The sequence below is a fragment of the Lissotriton vulgaris genome, chromosome 3_1 (assembly GCF_964263255.1).
Source record: "Lissotriton vulgaris chromosome 3_1, aLisVul1.2, whole genome shotgun sequence".
NCBI lineage: Eukaryota > Metazoa > Chordata > Amphibia > Caudata > Salamandridae > Lissotriton > Lissotriton vulgaris.
This window is the reverse complement of record NC_141689.1, coordinates 1,189,548,113-1,189,571,653: the sequence shown is the minus strand read 5'-3', so window position 1 is coordinate 1,189,571,653 and position 23,541 is coordinate 1,189,548,113. Positions and strand designations below refer to the sequence as shown.

General features: G+C 45.9%; 1 protein-coding gene across 1 annotated transcript in view; it reads left to right on the top strand.

Annotated features, from left to right (window-relative positions):
• SLC49A3 (solute carrier family 49 member 3) overlaps positions 1–22,290 on the top strand; it is a 399,244-nt gene extending 376,954 nt beyond the window's left edge. Inside the window, exons 7-10 of the mRNA XM_086961652.1 lie at positions 622–774; positions 6,464–6,621; positions 17,756–17,868; positions 18,615–22,290. Of these exons, the coding sequence (XP_086817778.1) occupies positions 622–774; positions 6,464–6,621; positions 17,756–17,868; positions 18,615–18,751 (561 nt within the window). The 3' untranslated portion in view covers positions 18,752–22,290. The remainder of the gene's footprint in view (positions 1–621; positions 775–6,463; positions 6,622–17,755; positions 17,869–18,614) is intronic.
• The last annotated feature ends 1,251 nt before the right edge of the window (positions 22,291–23,541 follow it).

The following is a 23,541-nucleotide window of genomic DNA, read 5'->3' as shown; positions in this document are numbered from 1 at the left end:
TGTTTCACCTCTCCTGGGGAGGTGTGTCTTTTCAGTGCATTCCCAGGTTTACAAGGTCTTGTAAATCTGGGAAAGCGTCAAAAACCATGGGAGTTGTGTGGGAACTCCCATGCAATGCCCATGGAACAGCTCCCCAGAGCAGAGTAACGCAACACAATGATTTGCGCTGCGTTGCATTACTCAGGATTCTTGGAGCCACACAAAGTGGCTTTACATGGCTTCAAAAATCTGACTTAAAGGTTTGCGTCATGCATGTACCATGTGGTGGTGCAAACGTGATGCAACCCTCTTATAAATATGCCCCCTAATGACCATAGCTTGAGAAGCTACCACAAAATGTAATTAATTGCCCTAGTGCTTTTACTGTTGTTGAATATAGACTTTTGACAGTGTTTGCAGTTGCTGTGATTTCAGCTATTTTTACTCTGAAAGTATTTTGACAATGGTTTTACTGCTGTGCAACCGCAACTTCCACCTCTTCTGGGTAAACCTTTTCTGAATCTGACTTACTTTGTTATAAGTGTTTGGTTGTACTTCAGGAACAGATAGAAAAATAGAATATATTTTGGTATTTGACTCTTATTATTCCTAAGGCTAACCAATTTTCTCTGTTCTTTCTAGTCATTTGCAGGACTTTGCGGGGCTCTACTTATTGCCTTTGGACTGCTTGGTGCTTTCTTACTTGGGCTGTACATTGACAGAACTAAAATGTTTACAGAGGCAACCAAGGTCTTTTTCTGTGGAGCAGCACTTGCAAGCATTGCTTTTGCATTGGTAAGATCGATTAACTAAATCTCGTGGTTTTTTTGGGTTGGTTAGTTTTATCGCAAACTGTTGGGGACCGGGGACATCTGTCGTTGAGATTTTGCCACAATTCTATATTTTGGTTAAATGTATTATACTTTTGGATGTTTATAGCCATGATGTACAGTTATTGAATACTCGTTACTCCTCACCTTTTAAGGCGTAGCATTCGGATGCATTCTCAGGTCTACCACTAATGGTAAATCTAGGAATGCGCCAAATCCATGGGCGGATGCATGGGAACACCCACGCTCCACCCATGGAACGCCTCCCTGGGGCAGAGTAGCGCAAGGCCGCAACCTGCAATGCCTTTCGTTACTCCAGATTTACCAACCACTGCAAGGCCACGCAAGGTGCCCTTGCGACGAGTGGTAAATTTGACTTTAGTGTTGCCCTTGCTTTAGTTACCCAGTGTGATGCTAGGACAACCTAACACTATGATAAATCTGGCTCCTAATTCCTTAGGCAATCCAGACCCAATATTATAACATTTTGACACTATTTCCTTTTATAGTTCGGTTTGTTCTCCTTCACCAGTCCAACTTCGGGATTTGCAGGATGTCATTCACAGAGGTGAACGTGGTAACCTGATCTGATTGGTCTGAAGACTGCCTTTATCCCAAATTTGGTATTAACGCGGTACTCTTTTTTCAGAGCAATGATATTTACCATCTGAAATGGAACAAGGTCAAGAGCATAGCATAAGCCACCCTGTTGTTCCTGCTCTACGAGAAGATGACATTGACACCAAACTGTCCCACTTGCGTAGTGTTCCTTTCTTGTCTCCCGTTCCGGATTACCAAATAGGCGAAGTCGGCACCAATTACAATCAAGCTTTCTTAATATTGTTTTCAGTAGATAAAAAAAAAAAAAAATCAACTCAATGAAATGAAAACTTTACATTAAAGACGACAGAGAAAATGCTGTATACATGTAATGTACTCATTACCAACTGAAAGTACATAAACCAGAGACTTCAGATTCACATAACAATTTTTCTCTTAAAAGCTCATCTTCTGGCAGCTGTAAGTTTGTTAAAAAAAACGCAACATTGGGTATTAGGAGATAATTTGTGAGGGAGGCCCGACATTTCGACTGCCTATGGGTCTCTACAGAGTTGAATCTGGCACTGCCTGTCTCCCTCCATCTCTACTCCCATTTGACCTACAGGAATGTATCTAAGAGTCTGAGAAAGCCTTCTTTCCGTTTCTTCTTAGCCAAAATCACTCATTTTTGTCAAACGCCGAATACCTGGTAATTCCCTCAAGCAGTTCTGCTATGTCTGTATTTGTCTGTATTGCAGCGCCTTACTCAACTCTGTAAATTACTTTAAAGTCGGTACAAAGCACTATAACCTCAAAACAGAACTCGGGTGTCAATTTCTTTCTGCTTCTTGAGATTATTTGAAGCAAAGCTTTCATAAGTTTATTTCACATCTCATTTTCCCCTCCATTACTGGAAGATGGAAAGGGCAGATTTTGATTAATCTGTGTAACTCTACTTTACTAAAAGAAAAAAACCAGAAACAACTGTCTTTTTCTTATCAATAACAAGTGATTTAAAAGAGCTCAGAAGACCATAGCTCCCATTACGTTTACTTTTTAGAACCCAGAAACTAAGAGAAGGTTGCTACATCTGGGCAGAGGCTTTTCATCCCCTCAAAACATGTTAACTTATGCTACATAGTATTCATTATTTACAATGTTTAACAAAGCTAGAAAGAAGAAACTAGAGCTAAAATAAAATGATATTCAGATCTGCTATAACAAAAATGTAGCGGTACAAAAGGGGGTGGTGATGGACGGAGCATCTGAACCAATCGAACACTCACACCCAGTCAACAGTTCTGGGTTTAATCCATCACCGTACTGTAGCCCACTCTGCCACCCCAGTTCAGACATGGTCATATGCAAATCAGTCTGACCCTGTGCCTCATGGGAACAGTCCAGCCTGAACTGCCAAGCCATGCCTTCCCTGGACCGGATTCAAGCTTCCTAGAACCGGTTTCTGGCATTACAGCCGTCTTCAGCCAGGCTTGCTTGAATCCAGTGGCAAAGTGAGCAAAGGACTCACGTCTGAGCATACCCTGCCAACTTATGGCAAACATAGCGGTACAAAAGGGGGTGGTGATGGACGGAGCATCTGAACCAATCAAACACTCACACCCAGTCAACAGATCTGGGTTTAATCTATCACCGTTCTTTAGCCCACTCTGCCACCCCAGTTCAGACATGGCCATATGCAAATCAATCTGACCCTGTGCCTCATGGGAGCAGTCCAGCCCGAACTGCCAAGCCATGCCTTCCCTGGACCAGATTCAAGCTTCCTAGGACCGGTTTCTGGCATTACAGCCGTGTTCAGCCAGGCTTGCTTGAATCCAGTGGCAAAGTGAGCAAGGGACTCACGTCTGAGCATACCCTGCCAACTTATGGCGAACAAGCCATGGAAAACAGACTCAGCACCCATCTTTCGCATTGAGAGATCTTTACATTTCAAGAATCTCTCGCCAAATTTCATTAGGTCCATTTCATATAAATAAATATTAACATAAATAAACTGTTTCTGGGTGCTTATTTTCCATTGTTACTTGATCTAGCATGGATGCATCACAATGTGATAGCCAGTTCCTATTGTTTTTTCAAAAATTCGGAATCAGAGTTGAGTTCATCGTTATGTAAGTGCCTCAGCTCGTGCTTTATACCATAAAATCATACATGTCCACAATAAATAACCTTGATACATTTTAGAATAAAATAGATATAAAATTATGGTTCAAAAGCTGATAAAATGACCGAGGTAATCCTTGCAAAGTCAATATTCCCCTCAATATTGTGTCACAAAAGTGCCATCGTACAAAGTGCAAATGCTTCAATATTTCCAAGGCTCTGCCACTGTCTTTCACAAAAGTTAGTCCCCTGATCAATTGTCCTGCAATAAAAATCAATGATAAAGTGTGAGTGCTATATTAGCGGTTACTGGGTTGTAAACAAAATGCCTCTAGCATAGTGGCTTCAAAATTGTGGCCATTATGGAAAGCAAATGCTCTCCAGTGCATCACGTGTATCTAAGAACGTACAAGCATATGCTCACAATGCTGATATCCTTACGGGTGGGTGTGTAGGGGAATAAAGTGCAAATGCTATTTGTTGAAATGTCATCATTTCTTCAAATAAAAAGTTTTGATTTGCTAACTTCCACAGCACAATTCACAAATACAAAATCATCTATTTCGGCCATCATGTAATTATGATATATATATTACCTACTGGTGGTCGCCAGTAGGTAGTTATAGTTAGGACCTGGTTTCCATAGGAAAAGCGTTTTTTGATTTGCCAATATCTTTGGCGCTGTTTGGCGAATCTTCGTGAAATTTTCAAAACTAATGGGGCGCTCCGGTCAGCTCCTGTCTTGAAAGTTTTGGGGTGATTCGTCGAGCGTGGGCCGAGGAAAAAAAAGTGTCCCAAAACGTGGTTTCCCCATTTTAATTCCTTAGGAAATTTTAGACACGGCTACAGCCCGAACTGCTTAACAGAATTACACTAAATTTGGCAAAAAGGTAGCTCTTTGTTCAGAAAGCGACCTTTCTTTAAATGGTGTAAATCCGTTTGGTACTTCCTGAGAAAATAAAAAAAGAAAACTTTCGATATCTGAACACCGAGGAGATGTGGTCACTCCTCCAGAGCACAAGCTGACTTCTGATTGGCAGCCAACACTCCAAACCAGGAAGTGTGGGCAACCATCTTTTGACTCTGTAACTGAGTCACAAGAAAAGAGTGGAAAAAAGGTTGAAAAAAAAGAAAAGGGGGCAGGATAAAAACACCCTGACCCCCTAGGCTTGGGACCCCTAGGTCCAAAAAAAGCATTTAAAAAAAAAAAATTTCGGACGGATTTGCACACCCAGTTATTTTACAAGACTTGGGCTCCCGCGCTTCGTTTGTTAAAAAGCCACTTGGTGGCCAGGTCCCGGAGGCAATTCTAAATTAAGGTGTGGGGGCCCATGGGGTCCCTACAGCCCCTATGACCGCCACCTTCCCGGGGCTTCATAATTTATGCATGGGGCACTCGGCCCCCCCGCAGCCCCAGGGACCACCAACTCCCCGGGGGGTTTGTTGAAATAGGGTCGGGAGACCTCGTGGCCTCCCCCAAGCCACAGGGACCGCCACCTTCCCGGGCATTTGATTATTTGGGGGGCCTCGCGGCCCCACATGCGCTGGGGATCACCACCTCCCCAGGCTACCTGATTTAAATGCGGGGGCTACGGGGCCCCACGCAGCCCCAGGGACTGCCACATCCCAGGGGCTACATTTAAAATTAACTCAAGCCCCTCCACACTTCCCCAGTTAGCCAGTTACCACCACCTTCCTGGAGCACTAAATATTCAGATACAGGCGTCAGTTGCGGACCCCCGGGGACTACCACCTCCCCAGCGCTTTAAACACATGAGAGGGGGCCACATGCCCCCCACCTGGAGCCCTTGATGGCCCTGGGGACCGCCACCCCCAGGGCTGGCTTCTGCAATGTCCCGGGGTGCCCACCCCCGGGACATTGCCGTTTGCTATGGCAGGGCGGTACAGTATTTTCTCTAAGGGGAATGCACAAATAAAGTTGAACAGTGAGTTTTCTTTTATCCAGTAATATATTAGCCCATTTATTTGCATGAGAGATTTTGTAATTAAGGGAAAACGGATGATCAAATGTGAAACGGGTTCTAAAGCTATCCAGCTGCCTCTACCGGTACACAATGCCATTAGCCCCCGACTCAACCAGGGTTCGGGTATAGATCTACAGGTACCAATTTTTCAGGGTGCTGTATGGTTGGTCGTTTATACACTTCACTTAGGTCCTGACCACCACCAAAAAGTGTAGGTAGATCTAATTATGGTCCTGAGGAATTGCCATCAATAGATAACAGGCTAGAAACAGGTTGATCTATTGCACTAGCACATATTCTCGCATACCTTAGAGTGAGAGTGGGCGTTTTCTAGTTTTAACCAGGGTAGTGACCACAACTCATTAAAATTGTTCTGAGTGGACCACTAATCCCTGTTTTATTTTTCACAACCGACACATTTTCACCACCTACACTATACACATTCGCTAGGGCCCTCACACGCACTGCACCCAACAACATTAGGAATAAAGATCTCTTCCAAGAAGGCCCCATCACAGGCACCTGATCAGGTATTGCAGTGCTTACCCGATAAGGAGCAGACCAAGTGATGAAGCAAGACACCTGCTTGTTGGGTGTGTGAGGGTCTTTTTCCAAAAGGAGGAGACTTTTCTCTCACTGGGTTTTCCCTTTGATCTCTTACCATCGCCTGCACTACATATTAGAAACTGCATACTATTTCTGTTTATACTGTCAATCACATCATCGACCAGCACACAGGATTTTTTTGGTCTCACTGTCTTTCTGGTGGCTCTCTATGTATCCATCCGCCTCCTTTGAGTGTTAGAGGGACTATTTCATATCTGATAATGAAACTCAGTCATCACAGTTTTTGATAACTTTTATACTCTCTTGACATTGCATTGACTCTCTCGAAATTGTATTTATTCTCTATCTTTAAAAATATTGACTAAAATATTCTTGCCATAAAATCTCATTTAAAGTACAGCTACAAAGAATGGTTTTAGATGGTTCTTTGTTTTTCCCCAGGTGTCCAGGTTGCCAGGGCAGCCAGCTTTGGTGGCTGTATTCTGTTCTCTCTTTGGATTATTAACATTTTCTATCTATCCCATCTCAATGGAGCTCGCCGTGGAATGTACCTATCCGGTGGGAGAGGGCACTTCAACAGGCCTCATCTACATCTCTGGGTAAGTGGACACCCAAAAGTAAGTCTTATGGGGCAGGTAGTGTGGGCATGGATCTGCGCATGCGGCTGGACCCAACGACCTTAAGGCTGTGTTCACACTAATTCTGCTTTCCTCCAGCTGCCTTTGTTACTTGCTGCAGCCCCTGATATCTCTTGCACCCCAGCTATCTGCCCTCTGGGTATTCCCACAAATGGAATCTCTCACTCGGACCACCTTTTCAGTCATCAAGAAAAACACGAGTGTTTCTTATCAGGAGAAGAGGGCCCCTCCCTGGTGTTCTACCTGAAAAAAATCCCGGACCACCCTCTCTAGTGGGGTCATTTAAAACTTAGAACACTGAGAAGGAGGCACCTAAGAAGAGTCCTTTTAGGGTTTTTCAAAGAATGGAGTCCAAAACTCAGTAGTTTCCTAAATGCCTCTTACTCAAGTTTCATTATTTTAATTCATAATCTAAAATTACTTCTTATCCATTAACTTCTCAATTTCTTTATTTCCAAGTCTTGAAAAAAAATTGCCACTACTCATTTACCATGTACACCCTCTTTTTAGGTCTCGCATCACCGAAAGAACTATTGCTGCCGGCTTGCTGGGAATGGTGGACAGGGGATGGGCACGCGCTTTCCCTCGGCGATGTCATCGCCTGTACGCGCACGTCCAGCCCGGCGCCGTGCACATCTCCTGTCCACATTCCCAGCAAGTCAGCCTATCGCGCGCGCATGCACACACACGCACGCACACACACGCACGCACAGGCACACACACCTCCCGCAACTTTCACTCATTTTTCTTAATTTCCCCCAAAGTCTCTGCTTTTGTTCCCTCTCTCTGCTCTACCTCCCCTCTTTGGCATTGCCCCTGCCCCCGTACTCCATCAGGGGTAACACCCCCCCCATCCTCCTACTCACCGGTCCCCGCTCTTTCTCCATCCGACGCCTCTTCTACAATATCAGCAAGCGGAGAAACGGCCAAGAACACTCTGCGCCTGCGCGGAAGTGCGTGCGCCCGCCTGACGTCACTTAGCGGCTGTACCGCACATAAAAAAAATAGTAAAACAATTTGCCAACAACAACGCTGGGCCTGTGCTGTGCTTACCCTCGGTGTGCATCTGCTGTTTGAGCACCTGTGCACTTCCAGGCACCTCCTACCGCTAACTGCTCTGATGTGGCCATAAGGTAACATGTCTACTGTGCTACATGCCCCCCCCCCAATAAACTCACGGCTCGGGGGACGGGGACGCAAAGCAGGGCGCTCCGTGGCAAGCCGGGCAGCTGTCTGCCCAAGCTCCCTCCTTCCTATCTGCCCCGGCTCCTTTCTTACTATCTGCCTCGGCTCCTTTCTTCCTATCTGCCCGGCTTCCTGATTTCTGTGTGCCCAGCTTCACGATTCTTGTCTTCCAGCTCCCTCCTTTCTGGCCGGCTCCTTGCATCCTCTCTACCCGAGCTGCCCGCCTCATTCCTCCTACTTGCCCTTTCACCCTTACTGTTTGCTCGGGCTCTCTGCACACCCACTCTTGTCTGCCCCAGCTCCCTGTCTCCTCTCTCAGCGGTCTGCCTCCTCTCTATCAAAGCATCATGCTTCTTCTCTGCCCTACTTCACACTTGCCCCATCAGCTCTACTTCCCTGCATCCAGTCTGTCTCCCCAGACTCAAACGATCTATAAACCCCTGTTCCCTGCCTCAGATATACCCCAACCCCCTGCCTGCCCCGGCACCCTCCAGCCTCTCCTAGGCCCCTGCTTTCCAGCTGCCTTAGAGTCCCACTTATCTCCTCCACCAGTTCCATGTTTTCATTTCTGTATCCCTGCCTCCTGTCTGTTCCATCTTCGCCTACTGCCTCACCCCAACTTCCTGTTTCTTATCTTCTTCAGCGAACGGTTCACATCTGCAGCTGCAGGGAACCCTGCACTAACCCTCATGTTTGCTCCAACTCCACGCTTCCTACCTGCCCAGCTCCTGCTGTCCGCCCAGCTCCCTGATATTTGCCCCATTGCCTTCCTAACTGCCCCAGCTCTTACCTCCCCAGCTGTCCTAGCTGCACGTGTTCCAATTGCTGCTTCTTCACGCAGACTTCAATCGCTGCCTGACTCCTGGCTTCCCCAGCCACCTCGGGTGTCCCAGTTCACCGTTCTGCTTCACTTCCGTGCTATCTGCCCCGGCCCCCTCTCTCCCCAGTTACCAATTTGCCCCTTACCCATTCTATTTGTCTCGACCTCCTCCCTCCTATCTTCCCCCCTATCTGCCCCTATGACCTTATCCAGCTCGTTGCTTCCTGTCTACCACAGTTCCCATCTTCCTACCTGAGCTACTCCAGGTTTCAGACCAGGCCTTAGCCAACGGTTAAAGTGATAGGTTTTGAGCGCCTTTGTAAATCGTGCGCAGCGATAGTGGAAGGGAAACACAGATCCCAGCTGCTGCAGAAGAAAATGCTTCATCACCGTACATGACCGCGCGGACTCGTGGAAGGCGAAGAAGGCATGTTCTTTCCGAGTACAATAAATGTCTTACTGGTTTAAAACAAACACTTTGAGTTGCAAGCAATTCCGGCTTCTTTGTGTAAACGCACTTATACACTATGGACTTTAAAAATAATTATTTTATAAACTTGAAGCCAATGTAAATCCCTCAGACCAGGGGGAACGGAGTCACACTTCCTTCGGCCAAACGTCAAGTCTGGCAGCAGCGTTCCCATAGACATGGCATTAATCTACTTAGATTAGAATTTCATTTTGGAATAAGCAGGTCTATGCTATTTGAGATATATGGGATCAGGAGAGTAAGGTTTGAGGCAATATAGATGCCCAGGTTCTGTTCTTTGGCTAGAGAAGGGGGGGGAGAGATATCTAGTGACAATCCTAGAAAGGTCATGCTCAGACCAGTGGTGACCGCTGGTGATGTTAAAAGCATCTGTGTTTTACTCCGGGTTAAATGTTGATGTTTGTTATCTGACAACAGGACTCTCGGGTACAGCACAGTTTGTCATGAGGGAGAGAGTCTGGAAAGGACCTGCGTTCCATCTACATACATACAAAATCTCATACCCAACTGAGGTGGTTTACCTAGGGTCTCATAGAAATTAGAGTGATGGTTAAGAACGGATTCCCTGGGAACCCGGGAACTTCACAGTTGGTGGTTTTAGATTCTGAGACAAAAGTTGAAACGGGAACATTTTGGTAACGATTGGTCAATAATTTGATAAACCACATCAGTACCACACTATTTAAACCAATGTGTTTAAGTATTGAAATAAAGCACCCCATGGGCAACAGTGTCAAAGGCTGTTGAGAGATCCAGGAGCAATTGGGTCCCCGGACTCTGCATCCATAGAGTGTAAATGTCATTCTGGACCAATACAACAACTAGTTCAGTACTTTTACCATGGCAAAACCTCACCTGATTCGAATCAAGGTTAGTTTGAGACTCCAGAATGTTGAATAACTGGAAAAAATTAGCTTCTCCCACACTTGGACATATACGGAAGGAGTGATATGGGATGGGACAGAAATTGCTCAAGCCATTTGGGTCTAGGGAAAGTTTTAAAGTAGTGGTTCACTCCCAAAATTCTTCCAAGCTTGTGGAACATTACCTGTTTTCAAAACTAAAAAAAGTGTGACAGAACTCTGCATAATAGCACAATAATTGTCTGCATCTACTTTGCTGGGCAAATGTTATAAGGGGAGCTAGCAGTACGACCACTTGACAAACCTTCAATGAAATGTGATTCGAAAATAGGTTGAAACTCGTTGAATGAAAGATTTACAATCTAAAGACAGTCAGACCCATCTGCCCTGCTCCCTTCCTTTTTAGGTCTCGAGTATTCTGTCCTGCAGGATAGATAGGCAAGAATTATAGTAAGCACTTCAAAAACTCTACCAATCTTGCGGATCACGTACAGTTCATGTGAGCTATGTGCGTGCACGCCATAGGCAGCCATGTCACACCACCATTTGTCTGTGCCTCGCATCAGACTTCAAAGGCTGCCGCTACCCCGCCCCCTACATGCACATCGCGCACCACCATTTGTCTATGCCTTTGCATCAGACTTCAAAGGCTGCCAATCCCCCCTGCACACCGCGCACCACCATTTGCCTGCTATCCACCTTCTTTGCTGCTTTCGATGTCCCACCCATGTCCCCTGCTCTCTGTTGCTTCTCTTCCCACGTCCGATTCTGCCTCGTTCGCCCTTTCCTCTCATCCCCTTTGTCTCTGTGCATCTCTCTTATGTCTCTGTTCCCCTGCAGATGTTTCTTCCGCCCCCTTAGCATACCCTCTCCCTCCTCTCCTTTTAACTGATATCCAAGCGGGAGTTTTCTCTTTTTCTCCTTCTCCGCCCTCTTCCTGGCTCTCTGCCCCCATTGTTCCATCCTCTTAACTCGCCTTCTCCCCGAGTGACTCTCTACCTGTCCCCGCCTCGCCGCCTGCTGCCCCACCCCCTTCTCGCCTCCCCTCCGTCTCACGCCTCTGTCCTCCCATTTTCCTGCTATGCACATTCAATACAACACATCACTTTCTAGCTCTAGGTCTCATCTGCCACCCACCCCATCAGCGCGTCTGTGCACGTCCTATTCTCTTGACCCTCACCCTATTTACATCTGTCCAGATTCACAATCTTCGCTTATCAGTCCCATTTGGTCTCATCATCTCCGTCCGCCCCCCCTTCTTTCTAATCACTCTGCTAGTTCGACCCCTCACTTTCCACTTCTGATCGTCTCTCTCCCACCCCACCAGTCCCCCACAGTAAGCTCGCCAATTGCACAACTGTCAAACCCCCACTTCAATCTTTTTCTCACCGTCCCCTTCTACTCACTTCCCTCATGCTTGTACGGAATGCATGCATAGTGCTTACTACCCCCAACAAGCCCCTAAAGCGAACAGCAGCCCCCCTCACCTCACCGTGCAGCAATCCCACCCTCCGGGTCCCACCTTCCTCTACATAAGCCCGGTATTTGTAAACCTCACCCTCACAACCCTCTCAGCCTCCCTCACCCCCCCTCACCCTCACCCCCCCTCACCCTCACCCTCACACCCCCTCAACCTCACACACCCTCACACCCCCTCACCCTCACACACCCTTTCACCCTCACACACCCTTTCACCCTTACACACCCTTTCACCCTCACACCCCCTCACCCACCCCCTCCCCTTCACATCCCCTCACATCCCCTCACACACACCCTCACGCACCCCCTCACCCTCACACACCCTCACCCACACTCTCACCCTCACTTACCCTCGCACCCTCAACATCACACACCCTCACCATCACACCCCTCACCCTCACATCCCCTCACCCTCCCTCACACCCTCACCCTCATACCCCCTCACTCCTCACACCCCCTCACACACACCCTCACCCTTACCCACCCTCTCATCCTCGCACACCCTTTCACCCTCACACACCCCCTCACCCTCACACACCCTCACCCCCTCACATCCCCTCACCCTCCCTCACACCCTTACCCTCACAACCCCTCACCCATACCCTCACACCCCCTCACACAGCCTCACCCTCACACACCCTCACCGACCCTGTCACCCTCACACAACCTCTCACCCTCCTCACACCCTCTCACACACCCTCACCACCCTCACACACCCTCACCACCCTCACACGCCCACCCCCTCACACACCCTCTCCCTTACACGCCCTCTCCCTCACACACCCTCACCCACTCACAAACCCTCGCCCTCACCCCCTCAGACCCCCTCAGCCATACACACCCTCACTCTCACACACCCTCACCCACCCTCACCACTCTACCGCCCTCACTCTACTGCCCTCACTCTACTGCCCTCACTCTACCGCCCTCACTCTACCGCCCTCACTCTACTGCCCTCACTCTACCGCCCTCACTCTACCGCCCTCACTCTACCGCCCTCACTCTGCCGCCCTCACTCTACCACTCTCACTCTACCACTCTACCGTCCTCACAATACCACTCTACTGCCCTCACCCTACCACTCTACCGCCCTCACTCACTCTACCGCCCTCACTCACTCTACCGCCCTCACTCACTCTACCGCCCTCACTCACTCTACCGCCCTCACTCACTCTACCGCCCTCCCTCACTCTACCGCCCTCACTCTACCGCCCTCACTCTCCCGCCCTCAATCTACCGCCCTCACTTCTGCAATCTACCGCCCTCACCCTACCACTCTACCGCCCTCACCCTACCACTCTACCGCCCTCACCCTACCACTTTACCGCCCTCACCCTACAACTCTACCGCCCTCACCCTACCACTCTACCGCCCTCACCGTACCACTCTACCGCCCTCACTCACTCTACCGCCCTCACTCACTCTACCGCCCTCACTCACTCTACCGCCCTCACTCACTCTACCGCCCCCACTCTACCACTCTACCACCCTCACCCTACCACTCTACCGCCCTCACCCTACCACTCTACTGCCCTCACCCTACCACTCTACTGCCCTCACCCTACCACTCTACCGCCCTCACTCACTCTACCACCCTCACTCACTCTACGGCCCTCACTCACTCTACGGCCCTCACTCCACCACTCTTCCGCCTTCACTCCACCACTTTTCCGCCCTCACTCTACCACTCTACTGCCCTCACTCTACCGCCCTCACTCTACCTCTCTCTCTACCACTCTACCGCCCTCACTCTACCACCCTCACTCTACCTCTCTCACTCTACCACTCTACCGCTCTCACTCTACAAATCTACCGCCCTCACTCACTCTATCGCCCTCACTCACTCTACCGCCCTCACTCACTCTACCGCCCTCACTCACTCTACCGCCCTCCCTCACTCTGTCTATCGCCCTCCCTCACTCACTATCTATCGCCCTCCCTCACTCACTATCTATCGCCCTCCCGCCCTCTATCTATCGATCGCCCGCCCTCTATCTATCAATCGCCCTCCCTCTAGCTATCCATCTCCCTCCCTCTATCTATCCATCTCCCTCCCTCTATCTATCGCCCTCCGTCCCTCTATCTATCACCCTCCCTCTCTTCCACTCACCTCCTTCTCTAACTCCCTGTTCTCTTCTCTTCTCCTGTGCTGATCTGCTGTTCCCTTCCCTTCCACTACCTCCTTCTCCAACTCCCTTTTTTATTCTCACATGCTGATCTGCTGTTCTCTTCCTCCCGCCTCATTCTCTAACTCCCTATTCTCTTCTCTTGTAATAATCTTTCTGCTATCTTCCACCCGCCTCCTTCTTTAACTCCATGTTCTCTTCTCCTGTGCTGTTATGCTGCCCTCTTCCACCCACCTCCTTTTCTAACTCCCTGTTCACTTCTCTTCTCCAGAGCTGATCTGCTGCTCTCTTCAACCCGCCTCCTTCTCTACCTCCCTGTTCTCTTCTCCTGTGCTGTTCTGCTGCTCTCTTCAACCCGCCTCCTTCTCTACCTCCCTGTTCTCTTCTGCTGTGCTGATCTGTGCGCTCTTCCACCCACCTCCTTCTCTAACTCCCCTCTTTCTCTAACTCCCTGTTCTCTTCTCCTGTGCCGATCTGCTGTTCTCTTCCACCCGCCTCCTTCTTTAACTCCCTGTTCTCTTCTCCTGTGCTCATCTGCTGCTCTCTTCCACCCTGCCTCCTTCTTTAACTCCATGTTCTTTTCTCCCATGCTGATATGCTGCTCTCTTCCACCTGCTTCCTTCTTTAACTCCCTGTTCTCTTCTCCTGTGCTGATCTGCTGCTCTCTTCCCTCCCCACCACCTTCTTTAACTCCCTGTTCTAATCTCTTCTCCTGTGCTGATCTGCTGCTCTCTTCCACCCGCCTTCTTCTTTAACTTCCTGTTCTGTTCTCCCATGCTGATCTGCTGCTCTCTTCCACACCGCCCACTTCTCCAACTCCCTGTTCTCTTCTTCCATGCTGATCTGATCTGCTGTTCCCTTCCACCTCCTCCTTATCTAACTCCCTGTTCTCTTCTCCTGTGCTGCTCTGTTGCTCTCTTCCACATACATCCTTCTGTAACCACACACACATACAACCACGCACACACACACATACAACCACGCACACACACACACATACAACCACGCACACACACACACACATACAACCACCCACACACAACCACGTAACCACACCACACACACAATCTCACACACAATCTCACACACAAACACACACACACACAACCACACACAACCACACACACACACAACCACACACACACACAACCACACACACACAACCACACACACAACCACACACGCAACCACACACACAGCCACACACAACCACAAACCCAACCACACCCAACCACACACACAACCACACCCAACCACACACAACCACACATACAACCACACCCAACCACACACAACCACACCCAACCACACACAACCACACCCAACCACACACAACCACACACACAACCACACACACAACCACACACAACCAAACACACATACAACCACACACGCACACACAACCACACACATTTATCTATCGCCCTCACTCTATCTATCGCCCTCACTCTATCTGTTGCCCTCACTCTATCTATCGCCCTCACTCTATCTATCGCCCTCCCTCTAGCTATCTATCGCCCTCCCTCTATCTATCTATCGCACCACCACAGCATCACTCAGGGGCACCACAGCATCACTCAGGGGCACCACAACATCACTCAGGGGCACCACAACATCACTCAGGGGCACCACAACATCACTCAGGGGCACCACAACATCACTCAGGGGCACCACAACATCACTCAGGGGCACCACAACCTCACTATGCGCTACCACAGCATCACTGAATGCCGCAGCATCACTCCTCTCCACCACAGTATCAATCTGTGCAACCATTCAACAACAACTGGTTCAAATATGTTTTCTCAATGTTTCAAGCTTTCTTACAAATGTCACAAAAAGATGTTAATATTTCACTTCTGTTCTTGGATTTTCGTCACAATAAAATACACTGAACATAATCTTCACAAAAGATATTTACAAAAGTTTACGCTACTGCCATTATAAATTACAATAATTTATTTAAGTATTAATTATTTAAAAAATGAAAAGCCATTGTTATTTGTAATATCAATACATCGAAGTCACGTAAATACAAAACATGTTGCATTACAAATGCTATAGATGTCACATTTGCAAAAGTATTGGCATTGTAAATGACAAAGCTATTAATTTCGCTATTTTCAAAACCAACACATAAATAAAAAATGTGTCATTTACAAGACCAATAGCTCAAACTTTCCTAATGCGAGACCTATTGAATTGCAAATGCTCGTTTCTTGACTGTTATTGAAAAAACAAAAACTTTTAATCCAGTTCTTAGAGAGCGGTGTGAATACCACAGAACATGTTGCTGGTTGTATTTTGTTTTAAAGATGAAACACCCTACAAGATTGGGCTACAAACACACCGGTCTCCCTTTCTCGTATATCCCAGTACTGTCCCACGCCTTTCATGCCTGTAGAATTCAGGGCAGTTGGAGGTCCAGGTTGACAGACTACATGGTACACAGGTGGAGTCAGTAGGTAATGTTTCCACTGGGGTGGCTGCTTCCCACAACTATAGATCAGCTGCCACCAACTATTAATGGTGTTGTGGCCTAATAATGGCCAAAAAAGGAAGATCAAGAATGAAATGAAATGAAGTGATGAAATGATTACGCACTTGTATAGCGCACGACTACCCGTAGGCATCTCGGCGCTTGTATGAATACCGCCAAGGAACCCTTCCTGGCCTTCCCTGTGAGGAGCCCACTCCAGGGCACCCCCAAGGTGAAGTCAGGCATCCTCAGCGTTGTTGGGGCTGTTGTAGAGATTAAGCAAGCTATTGCCCAGAGGTGCAGAGTGGGACTCATGATTAGAATAGGCACCAAAGCGAGAATTATCAGGTCTGAGGAAATTGAGCCCGAGACCCGCTGACCCGGGAATTGAACCCTGGTCCCGGCCAAACTACTGCATCAGGGTCTGCCGCTCTAACCATTGAGTCACACTTCTCTACTGAAGGCTCGTTGCCACCGCTTGATGGCCTTTCAGCCTTGAAGTCGGAAGAATGCTTAAGATTACTGCTGCTGATATAGTGTTTGCTCAACCTTTCCTGGCTTATCCATGTCCTAACCTCTGTCCTTCATCACTGCCACCAGAGGCTTCTTTAGTGCACCTGGTGCATGCACGCTCAATGTGCTACTTTGCTCACTAGAACATGCATGTTGCGCTCTTCATTTTGCTCTTCCATATTCTTTGAGGCAGGGCCCCTCTGACTGCACTGCATTATAATGTAAATGAACTAGAATATACAGGAGCAGATTTACAAAGATCTCAAAAAATGGAGTGCTGCATCCAAACTTGCTGCTCTACGTTGGGTAGAGGGAGAGAGCAGGGAAGCACCATATCGACAGAGATATGGTACTGTCCCACTCTCTGCACTGCGCTGGCGCATAATCAGGCTGCCAAGCACCAAGCACACACCTTTGCACCATAGTGCAAAGATGTCGGTGTCATGTCTAGCATACGTTTTGTATTGGAAGGGTACCATTTTCAGTACAAAATACAATGCTTAGACAAACTTTTAAAACATTTCCCACTTCCGATGTGTGCTGTCCAGTACAGCACACATGCAAAATCGGAAAAGCATTTCTCCAAGTAAATGCTAGTCTCAAAGAGGCATTATTTTTTGTCTCTAAACCCTGTCTACTGTTGTTAGCAAATAGGGGTTTGCTTCAAAAACAATGGGTGATTGCCTGAAAGCACTAATGTACCACCCATGGAACGTCCCCTGTTACAAAGTAATGCGAAGCAGCGCAAATTCCAAGGAAACATTGTGCTCAGTTTGTGTAACTTTTGTGACACAAACAGAGCTCGGAATGTTAATATATCTGCCTTTTCTTGGGTCCTGCTCTAACTTCCTCACGTACACTTGAACTGTAATTCTGGTAATGTTTCTCTGTCACATGAACTTCCTTGCTTGCAGATGTAGTCCTTTCTGTAGAGTGCCATAATGAGTCCATCTACCTGTGTACTATTGTTTGTAATGATGCCCATGTGGGAGGTTGGGGGTTTTGCTTTTTTGTATTTCTCGCAAAAACTTTTGAAAATAAAGGTTTAAAAATATATATATATATATATCTGCCTTTCTATTCCCACCTTTCTTTCTCGCAGACTCCCTTTTTGACAGTAACTCTCTCCCCCTCTTCCAGGCAGATCCAAGGAATTATCTACATGCTGTTGTTTCAAGCCACCACCAAGCAGTTGTCTGATGCGCCATTGTCTACGTGTAGCTCTGAAATGGATTCAGACTTAGACTGGAAAGGTATGGACTCGGTTCCATTTTGTATTTTTGTTGACCATTTTCAAGTTACAAAATGTTTTGCCTTGAATTTCTTGAGTACAGCAGGGTACCGAAAGAGAGGCAATAGACCAGAGCCATGACCTCTTATGACAATCTTCTATCTGCCCAATTCCCTCTTGTTGTACTGAGGGGCCCAGCTCAGCAGCATGTACCTGTCTGGGCCTAGGGAACATACACTGCGCTCTCTTCCTATGCCACAATCACCCTCACATTGTAGTCTAGAAAAGGCATTCCTGTTTGATGCATTCGTTTTATGTGTGTAAAAATGCTTCAACTCTTAGTAAAGGAAGGCCAAAGCCAAACGTTTTGCCTTTTGTATTATGGAAACGATTTTTCAAGGTTCACTAACACGTACAGAACAGGAACTCAGCCCTGCCTGGTTCCCAGACCCATAACATGCAGACCATAGTGCATCAGTGAAAGGCTCCCTCGTCCATAAAAGGTAGTCCATAAGTTCAAGCAGTGCCTCTATGACCTCTAACCCTGGCCCCAGGCTCCCATCTGCCCAGTGGGTTAAAACTCACATCCTTTAGGGGTGGTCTTCATCCAAACTCCTCTCAAAAGACGGTGTTATGACATGCTCAGCTCACGTCTTGTGACTTTTATAAGCTCACTTCCAAATTAAAGTTTAAAATATGCCTTTCCATTTATCTAAAATAGTCTAAGTTTGTCTTTTGTCTAATATGTTTTTTCTTATTTATTCCCAGTTCCAGTGCTGCTACTGGCGGGTGTAATGAGCGTGGGGTCGTGCTTCTTCGTCCTGTGTTTCCACACAGACTACAAGAGACTGCAGGCTGAGGCAGAAAGCGCGGCCATCACACAAAGGGAAGCGGATTCCTCCTAGTGCCCACATCTCAGTTATTTATCTTCGTACTTTTTTACAGCTACTCACAGCAAGGTTTTATTAAAAAAAAAATCCTTGTGCCTATGAAGGTTTACTGAAGACATGCATCCGAACACTGACGCGGCCAGCCAAGGTTCAAGCATAGGGGATGCGTCTCCTAGAAGGGAAAAGGGATATTAACTGCAATTTATATTACAAAAATGGTTTTATACTGTCTTTTTAATCAAGGTTTGTTAAATTATCACTGATTGGGGAATGTTTCACCTATTGAGGGCTCATAGTTTAACGGTTTTTATAGATCTGTACATTTTTAACTATGTTACAAAATAATACTGAGTAGAGTAGATATATTTGTATTTATATTGTGAGCCTAGTGCCTTATGCTGTGGTGTTATACAAACATAGCCACTTGGACCAGCAAGCATCACCTTGTGTACTAAACAGCATGAAAGGATCAGATGTTGGGGATCCCTGACCATGTTGTAGATATACATTGATGCTCGCAAACCTTTGCACTTTTTTTGGCGCGCTTCTCATTCCTTCTTGATGGGTTGTTGGAGCTGGTTTATTTTATTTATTTATTTGAATAGTTTTATAAAGCTTGAACAAGACTCATACAGGTATCAGAGCGCTTTACAGAATTGACGAAAGAAAGGGTACAAAACACAATGGGACAGTAGGTGAAGTTACAACAAAGGGGGAAATAGATGAGGTTAAACGTTGGGGGTATTAGCGGTGCCCTAGAGCACTAGAGCAAATTAACATAAAAGCATACAATGAAATGCATCAGTATAGTACAGCAAGAATCAGAGTGTTAATAAAAACAAGAGCATGATCACATGTTGATGCACGCCCATTAGCACTCAGCAGTGCACTTTCATTCTGCAGTGCCCACTCTTTCCTTTCTCTACACTGTTAGTCAAAGTCACTGGGCGTACGTCCACTATCAGCAGTCGCCTGATTGGTGTTTTCTGGGCAGGAAATGGAGGTCTCATCCTTCCCATCCCTTGGTGATGTTTGTTGACCTTAATTCTTCAAATAAGTGTCAGTTAAGCCAACTTTGAAGAACAGTCATTAGGATCTCCACTTCTGTTTCTTATGTAGAAAATTTCCGTCAGTGCCCTGGAGTTGAGCCTTTCGTCCATAATCGTATGCCTTCTCAATCAAAACCGTCAATCAAGTCAATAATGATGAACCATAATATCTAAGCTTATCAACATTTGTTTAGTGATTTACATCCAGCTCGTCAGAGTACACTCTTGATGTCAACTCTTAGCCCTACTCGTGTCCTATTACATAATTTCTATTTTAATGCTCCTTTCAGTGAAAATTAAAGGCTTTAAAAAATATATATTTTAAATATATCTTTTTATTCAGTAGTTGCTCAGCATACAACAATACATGTCAAATTATAAATACAAACCGCAGGTCAATTGTGTGGTTTACAGACTCCATCCACTACATTGTGTTACATTTCTTTATAAAGTCACGCACGGCGGAGCAGACAGCCCCTTGCGTGGCTTTGGAAATCCCACTTAAGTTTTTGCGATGACTTGCGTCATGCAAGTGCAACGCAAGTTCCTAGTAAATATGATCCGAGATTTACTCTCATGGTCTCAGTTCTCAATCAAGTAGGCAGCAAGGTATGTTTGATGAGAAATCTACAACTGGTTAACACATATTTCAATTAGCTCATTTATCTCTTCGGATGAATATAATAAACATTGTCTTGGATTAATGAGCACTGACTCAAAATAAAAAAATATCACTACACCTCTAAACTATTTAAGCACCAAGAGGCAAGAAATACATGAAACCATTATTTCTTCTACCTACGGAAAGAAGGTTGCAGTATAGAAATAAGAAATAATGTACATTGTCACTGGGAGGCCCAATAAACTCAGTCCTTCAATGGAGTGCACTAACCCAATAGTCTAGATGTGTTGGGGCACAGTTGTGTCTCCGGAGGAAGATGGTGAAATCCTTAGTAACTGATCTAGGTCACAACTACTTTATGTCTGAGGGTGACTTTTACCAGCAATGTTCTGGAACTTCGATGGGAGCAGTTTTTGCTCCCAATCTGGCAAACATCTATATGGACTATATCGAACAAACATATGCCCTTTACCACAAGAGTATATATTGTTCCAACACATTATGTTGTAAACGTTATATCGATGATATTTTCCTTATCTGGTCTGGCTTTGAATGTGACTTCCATGATTTTGTAACATACCTAAATGGTGCTCAGAAGCATCTGACCTTCACGTCTGCCATACCCTTCGGCCAATTTCTATGTCTCCATAGAAACTGTTCCCATAAGGAGGACTACATGAGAGAAGCCCAAACTCTGAAAGCCAAATTGTTGCCAGGGGTTACCCTAACAAGATAGTGAAGAACTCCCTAAAACATGCATGGTTCTGTCCGAGAGAGGAATTGCTTATCACCAAAAAATAAAACACCTCTTGAGAAATAGATTTGTGTCACCACTTTTGGCTCCCATACAAATAAGATCTGAAATTTGATTTTTACAAAACTGGCATCTGATTAGAAGCATCGATCCCACTATAGAAACCCCCATGTTGCGTTCAAATGTGGCAAAGATATTAAAGACCATCTGAGGCACTCTTCTACACAATGCAGCACTATTCGTAAACCTAGGACCCTAGAAACAGCATGGGGCCTCCCCCAAGGGAAAGGTCATTTCCAATGTGGGAACTGTATTGCCTGTACTTTTTCCTTTTACACAAAGGTTTTTGAGCATGACAACATTAGACAAGATTTGAATTTATGCTCCAACTGCAACCCACACAATGTTGTCTACTGCATATGGAGTCCTTGTAGATTACCTTATATTGGGCAAACATCACAACCCATTAAGACACGCATCTGCCAACATCGTAGCAGAATAAGATGTGCTGTATTGAACGCACCTTTCGTCACTCACTTCGCTGAAAAGAACCACACAGCGGATAACCTAAAATGGCACATAATTGACATAGCTACCATTCCAGAATGAGGAGGAGACATATTGGAGATCTTACAAAGAATGGGATGCTGTTGGATAGAAAGGGTTAATTCAAGTACCCATGGACACAAAACAGCAGAAGAATAGCGTGGTTTGGAGCTACTCGGTTGAACTGATTCAACAACAATTCTTTGAACTGTATGACTGAGAAGTAGCAGAATGAGATGCTACCTTTGAAAATTGTGATAACATAATAATACTATTTCTCGAAATTCTCGTGAAAATGTTCACACAAATTTTTATATATTCATTTTCTATTTGTTTGTATGTAGATACTTCTATTTATTCATTGTTCCAATTTGAAAATTCCCTTTCTTTAAAATATTTTTATAGAAAGAGAATTACTGTGGCCCACCTTGCAAGACCCCAGAGCAACACAATGCTTGTGCACCTTCCCGGCATTGTTTCTATGTGTAAACTGCGGGAAAACTTTCCTATTCTTCCTCCTCAATCTATCCCCTTTCCTTAATATAATTCCATAGCAACAATAAACATCGTTTCAGTACACAAATTAGTGTGGCCCTCTTTTGTAAGAGCCCAGAACAACACGATGCTTGTGCGCTCTTCCCTGTTCCCAGTAATGCCTGCCATGTTGCACCAAACGAGGCTCTGCAGGCGTGCCTCTGTTCTTTAGTTAGCTGTGTAAGCCGCGCGCTGCGTACTGTCATTTTACTGAAGGATGTCGACTTCGGTGGTCCTCTGTAGAAGGGTTGATCGCTCCTCTGACAACGGTCCGGAAATACGGCTGATTACGGCGGCCCATTTCTAGATTAAATTTAAGATGATTCTTCTCTCTTCCTCTCACCTCGGGTAAGTACCTTTAAACTCGCCCTCCGGTTCGATCATTTTTCTTAAGACAAACAGCACTTCAGAGTGCGGCTCTCCTCAATCATTTCCCCTTTTTATTTTATTTTTTTCAATTTTGGATGGTAATGTACACCACGGGTTGTCGTATGTGATGGAAATACGGACGTGTGTATTTACGACACGTCACAAGGACTGTCAGCCCCTTCCCAGGGAGTGAGTTGTAGATAATTACAGACAATGCCATCTGCTTTCCTATACAACACATCAAGCCTTATATTTAATTTTCAATTCCTCTGTTCCTTACATTGTCCTGTTGGGCCCCATGTGAGTACCCCCCATCTAATACTCTGAATTGAGACACTTCCTGTATTGTTGTGCTCATTGCCACACTGACAGCCTATTGTTATTTCTTCAGGTAAACCATTCTGTCATTATACTACCCAAATAGAGTTTCTCCTCATTCTAGCCGATTTAGTCATCTCTTTATTATTCTATTTCAGGTATCCCTTATTATTAGGTCCTGATGAAACCCCCTACTGATTGTGGGGTCGAAACGCCATTGACACACACTTAAAAACGAACCATCTTCCAGCCCCCATTATTGTATTAGAAGGTTGCTAATAACTACGGTATACCTATTTTAGGGTCGGTTTTGTATATTTTGAAACCTATTTTATGTCACAAAAATGTTACTTTTTAAATGTAGGTTTTAAGTTCAATTGGGACACCAAGCACTTTTTGATCAATGTGTCCATGTTTGTGAAATTCTTTTTCTAAAATAAAATAGTGCATCAGTTCACTATTCTGCACTTCTCTCCTGGATGGAGACAGTTTTCTTCAATTTCCCTCTACCTTATTGCACTCACTTTCTAATTGTTTCATGCTTTTGCAGAAGTTTTTTCAAATGTATTCTTTCTGTCGGAGTCTATACATTGTACTATATAATAGTAGTCTG